This window comes from Vigna unguiculata, chromosome 1 (assembly GCF_037176805.1).
Source record: "Vigna unguiculata cultivar grain cowpea cultivar isolate G323 ecotype 2 chromosome 1, ASM3717680v1, whole genome shotgun sequence".
NCBI classification, from domain to species: Eukaryota; Viridiplantae; Streptophyta; class Magnoliopsida; order Fabales; family Fabaceae; genus Vigna; species Vigna unguiculata.
In genome coordinates, this window is record NC_140792.1 from 28,841,218 (window position 1) to 28,846,999 (window position 5,782).

Sequence of the window (5,782 nt, forward strand, 5' to 3'; positions counted from 1 at the left end):
TTGGAGTAGAAAAAGGAGTTGCTAGAAATATTATAAGCAAATATATACAAATTTGAAATGAAGAAAATAGTAGAGTATGGACCATAATACAAAATATAAAATCAAAATTTGCATGCGCCAGCATTTACAGCTTAGAGTGAAAAGTCTTGGTAGTAGTAGTATAGTATTCTATAAAGCTATATCGGAGTTGAAAATACTATCTAAGGAATTTATTTCTTGAGAATGACAAATAATAAATCATCAATTAGACATACAATTACCTATTAACTAGGTAAGAAAATAAGTAGATACTAATTAATCAATAATGTTAAATTTATATTTCTTATACTTCTATTTTATTATCATATATCTTCTTGAGTCATTTTTCATCAACCAACATTCATAATACTAAAAGAAGATAACTGACAACTATTAAAAATATATTACTTTAACTTTAGCTTAATTAATATTAATTTAAATAAATAATAAAATAAATAAAATTTATATTGATTTAGTCAATACTAATTTAAATAAATATAAATACTACAAATAAATATAATTAACAAAATCATTATTATTCTAACACTAAATATAAATATTTTCACTTATTAAAAAGTTTAAAAGTAATTAATATTGAATTTGAATTTAACTATAACGAACATGTACACTCTATTATGATTATGAAAAATATAATATAACGATTAAATTTTGATAAATTTTATTATAATTTAAATTAATAATCTTTAAATGATTTTGAAATATAAAAAAATAAAAAAATGGAAGAGTGAGAAGTCATTAAAAAAATGTCAACTTGAATTATAAAAAAATTGTCAAAATTTAATTATTATAGTAATATAATTATTTTTAGTATAAAAATGTAACATATTACGCATCTTAATAGTATTTACATACATTTTGAAGCAATTTTATATTTAATTTATTTCTTTTATAAAACATTTTTGCATAATATTACTCCGAGTAATTATGTTTTAAAATCTGGTTGTTAATTTAGAAATAAAATTCATTTAAAACTAATATAGCTTGATTATTTTTAATTTTATAACGCAATTAATTAATGTCTTTATTATTTTATGTAAATAAGATAAAATTTTAATATATTTTTCAAATTTTCAAATTTTGAGATAAATATCTTGTAAATAAAAACTAGAAGACTAATTTATTTTAAATATATCCTATCCAATTTATTCAAACTGATTCTTCAACTAAAATCTAGATTTTAATTATAAAAAGCGACAGTGATGAATTATTTGTTATTGATAAAAATATTAAAAATTATTAGACAAAAAAAATTATCAAGTTTTGTGTTTTTTAACATATTATTTTTAATCTCTAATTGAATTTAGATTTTTGTTTTAAAAATATAAATATATTAATAAAATCCTTAAAAAATGGCTTTGATGATGGTAGTAATTGATAGGATATTTTTGGGAGAGTAATCAAAGAATCAAATGCTTTGGTAATTGGTAGGATTTTGGGAGTCAAAGCTCTTAATTACTCACATGCTAGTTACTCGATAAAGTCAAAGCTCTTAATAATGTGTATTCATTTTTTTTTTTCAAAAACAGTTAAGGGCAGTTTTGGAAGCATAACTTCTGAATCATGGGTGGGACCCACATTGAGGGATAGCGGCGTAATTTCAAAGAAATTTTGAATGTCTCACTCTCACCACTGCTTCTTCTTCTCCCTTAAAATCCTTTTGCATTTCCTCATTCAACAGCTGTTCAATTTTATCATTTTCTTCACATCAAGGTGAATTTTCTAGCTTCAGTCTTTGCCTTCTGCACTATATAATTCTCATCATTTCTTTTTTTGTTGAGGTAACTGAATATATGTGTTTCATTACCTAGAAGGTAAAAAACAAAAAGAACTGAGTTTCCCATCCCTTGAATGCCCCAAAGATTCTGTCTTTTCGTTTAATTGGTGAAGATTCAGCCACTTGAGAAAGGGGTGCAGTAGGGTTTCAGACTAGTGGCGTTTACACCCATTTGGGGTTTTTGGTTTTTTGTTAAGAAAATTTGTGAATTTTAGATATATTTTACTTACTGCAATGCCCTTGAAATGTTTGCCATATGTGTATGTGTGTGTATTTTTTATACTTAACTGTTATTGTGGGTGGTGGGTGTTTGGTTTTAATTAAACAGAAAGAATGTCTTCTTTTTTTAGATTTTGTTTAGAAAAATTGTTAACTTTGGATTTTTCTCACTGCAATGCGTATGAAACCTTGCACTTGATTTTTTGTATTTCATTGTCCTTGCTGATTGTGGCGTGTGTTTAGTTTTATCATGAGAATGGGAAGGAGTCTCAGCCCTTTGGTGCGGCAAGAGCTGGCAAATCTTGACAAAGATGAAGAAAGTCGCAAGTCCGCCATGAAAGCACTGAAATCCTATGTAAAAGATTTGGATTTCAAGGCCATTCCTGTGTTTCTTGCAAAAGTTTCAGAGAGCAAGGAAAATTGTTCCGAGGAGTTCACAATTTCAATCTACGAGGTTCTTGCACGGGTTCATGGTGTCAAAATTGTTCCCTTGATTGATACAATCATGAAAACCATAGTCAAGACGTTGGCTTCAAGTGCCGGGTCTTTCCCTCTCCAACAAGCTTGTTCAAAGGTGGTTCCTGCAATTGCAAGATATGGAATTGACCCTTCAACCCCTGAAGACCAAAGGAGGAATATAATTCAGTCCCTTTGCATGCCACTTTCTGATTCTCTCGCGAGTTCTCAGGAGGGGCTAACTTCGGGTGCTGCCCTTTGCTTGAAGGCTCTGGTGGATTCAGAAAACTGGAGGTATGCTTCTGATGAATTGGTGAATAGGGTTTGCCAGAATGTTGCTGTGGCATTAGAAGGGAAGTCTGGTCAAACCAACTCACACATGGGTCTGGTTATGTCTTTGGCCAAGCGCAATGCTTTGGTCATTGAAGCATATGCAAGGTTGCTCATACAATCTGGAATAAGAATAGTGAACGCTGGTCTTTTGGAGGGGAATTCTCAGAAGAGGCTTTCATCCATTCAGATGGTCAACTTCTTGATGAGAAGTTTGGATTCCAGGAGCATATTCTCAGAGGTTGAATTCATAATTGAGGAGTTGGAGAAGTGTCAATCTGATAAAATGGCATTTGTCCAAGGTGCAGCACTTGAGGCTCTGCAAACTGCCAAGAGAATTGCATGTGATAAAAAGCCAAGGTATGCAAAAAGCCCTTCTTCAGTGACAGGGTCAAATTTTAGTACGAGAGAAGGAGAACACACTTCTTCCGGAGAGGGAGAGAATACTTCTTCTACTCCTTCCTCTATTTCACCAGAATCTCGCACTTTGGACTTTTTCCCTGGATATGAATCTATGGAGTCTCCCATTTCAAGCAACTTGAACTATGAAAGAAGAAGCGTGACCAGGAAGCTCTGGAGTAATGAAAATGGAGGGGTTGATGTGTCCCTGAAGGATGGCTTGTTCTCACAAGTAGGAAAGGAAAGTGCTTTGTCAGAGCATTCATTGATTCACGAGTTTTCCAATGGAGATGGATATTATACAGAGGAGTTTGCTGGTTTCATGCACAGAAATCCCAGGAATGGAGTATCCAAAAGCACCACCACAAGTCCCCTTGTAAGTTTCTCTTGCATGTTATGTTCCAGTGAACCTGTGAAAACCTACCTTTTAGTAATAATTCAAACCATGCTTTTGTTTTTATTGAATTGAATAGTAAGTGAAATTTCAATGCTTTCCTGAGCTGCAATGTGTATTACGTTTAAATCACTTGTTTTTACTCATTGAGTTAGCATATTGTGTGTTGTTAATCAGAGGTCACGCACTCAGGCAACTATCGACAGCATAAAAATCTTCGAGACCCCTAGAAAACTCATTCATTCTCTTCAAGATTCAAGTGATTTGACTTTGAGTTGTTCTAAGAAACAGAATAGAAGGTTCAAGAGCCTATCCTCAGGCAACATTGAGTGGAGTCCAGCTTCAAAATATGATGAGAAGGGTTTCTCAAATGATCTGAAGTGTGATAGTGAAGTAATTGAAAGTTGTGGTGAGGTTGAGTTTCAAGTTAGCTCAGAGTCCGTTTCATCATCAGATGACCTTCCTGTAGATGCCAATAAGCAGATATCAACCAAAGTGGTTTCTGAAAACAGAAATGTTACACCAACTGCACTACAAAAGACTAAATACAAATTGGTTTGTGGTCTTTCATTTGTTCTTCTTGCAGTGGCCACTCCTTTACTTTGGATCAATGTTCAGGATGAAGGTCATTATCTTGTACCAACTTAACATCCTCGTTACCTGGTACATCCTGAGAATTAAAGGCATTTTAGGTATGCTTTTGTGAAAGTAGGTGTTAATTCCAACAATGTTGGAGAGTTCTGTGTCGCAGGAGTGTATGTCGTGGCCCATTGAGTATCTTCGATGTGAATTTGTTTTCCTGTAAACACTCATATTTATGGAGTTTTACTTTCTAGTGAAGAAAGCTTTTTGTAGTAATGTTCAGTTTGAATTGAAATCTTGTCTGAGAAAGCCCTGTTCAAAAGATATCATATATGTTTAGAAAAGTTTGTTCCGAAAACTTTTGCTCTAGAAAATTCATTCCAAAATATATTTAACGTATCTTGGAAATTCTTTTCAGAAAATTCTATTTAAAATTTTTTAAAGAATATTCTATAACAAATAATTCAGAAATCGACAAAAATGATAATTTTAAAAATTATGAGAGTGCAATTAAACTTTTATATAAACTTTTAGCAAGGTATAAGTATAGCGTATACTTGTTAGGTGATGTTACATGAAACATTATCTTGTTTGAATAAAGAAAAATATCATTTTCTATACCTTTTTTCGGAATGATATATGAAAGAAATGATTTTGAAGTTATATTATAAAGAAAACATTTAAAGAAGTCAAGACTCTTTCGAAAAGGTGGAAATCTAATATAAAGAAAAAAGTCACAGCTCTTATTTATAGCATATGTAATTCTTAATCTTGTATATAGAGCACCGAAAAAAAAAGATTAACTCGACCAATAGTAAAAATATTTACAACTTTTATTCTCAACCTTGAGTGTATTACATAACAAAAGAGTCCTCTTCAGCATATGTTCATCCACACGAATGGACAACTAGTAGTAATCATGTTAGTAAAAAAGGAAGGTAAAAATTGTTTTATGTGATGATAAATTTTGAAAATTCATCCAATATTGTTTGGAATGAGTTACTTGCGAAAGTACTAAGGTTTATAGATAGAGACTCCAAACTTGACATACCATATATATGTGAAGATATGAATAGAGCTAAAATAACAAATAACTTAAAAATTTCAAGAATCAAGACTACCAATATATAAAAAGATATAAAAAATCATCGATACTTGTTGGAATTTGAAATTATAGACTTCTTCGTGATATTGCTTACTACCTTGACCCAAAGTAGTAACTATAATACTATATATTTTATATTTCAATTTAATAACGATCTTTAATGCTTATGTTTTATTTTATATTTTTATTAGGTTTCATTATACAAAACTTATATAATTTATATGAGATCATTTGAAAAATGAAATCTTAAATGGAAATACTAAATTTCAACTTAATCAACAACTCCATAGAATGAAAAGTGACTAAAGATTTTTTTAATAAGTATAAAAGTTGACACTAAGGATAAAAAACATGGTAATGCTTTTAAGTAGTCCTCATAATTTCAAAAAGAGTATACCAATTAAGATAACGTCGAATTATATAGGCTTTTTATTTGTCCAGCTTTTTTGGTGGAAGAGTTACAGCGAAGAAGATAAAGAGTTAC

The 5,782-nt window shown here is 30.8% G+C and overlaps 1 protein-coding gene across 1 annotated transcript; it reads left to right on the forward strand.

The window, feature by feature from the left end:
* Positions 1–1,632: 1,632 nt before the first annotated feature.
* Positions 1,633–4,502, forward strand: LOC114174525 (ARM repeat superfamily protein). Its single transcript, XM_028059363.2, has 3 exons — positions 1,633–1,749; positions 2,276–3,593; positions 3,789–4,502. Exons 1-3 carry the CDS (start codon positions 1,652–1,654, stop codon positions 4,257–4,259), a joined length of 1,887 nt encoding a protein of 628 aa, XP_027915164.2. The 5' UTR covers positions 1,633–1,651; the 3' UTR covers positions 4,260–4,502.
* Positions 4,503–5,782: the final 1,280 nt, after the last annotated feature.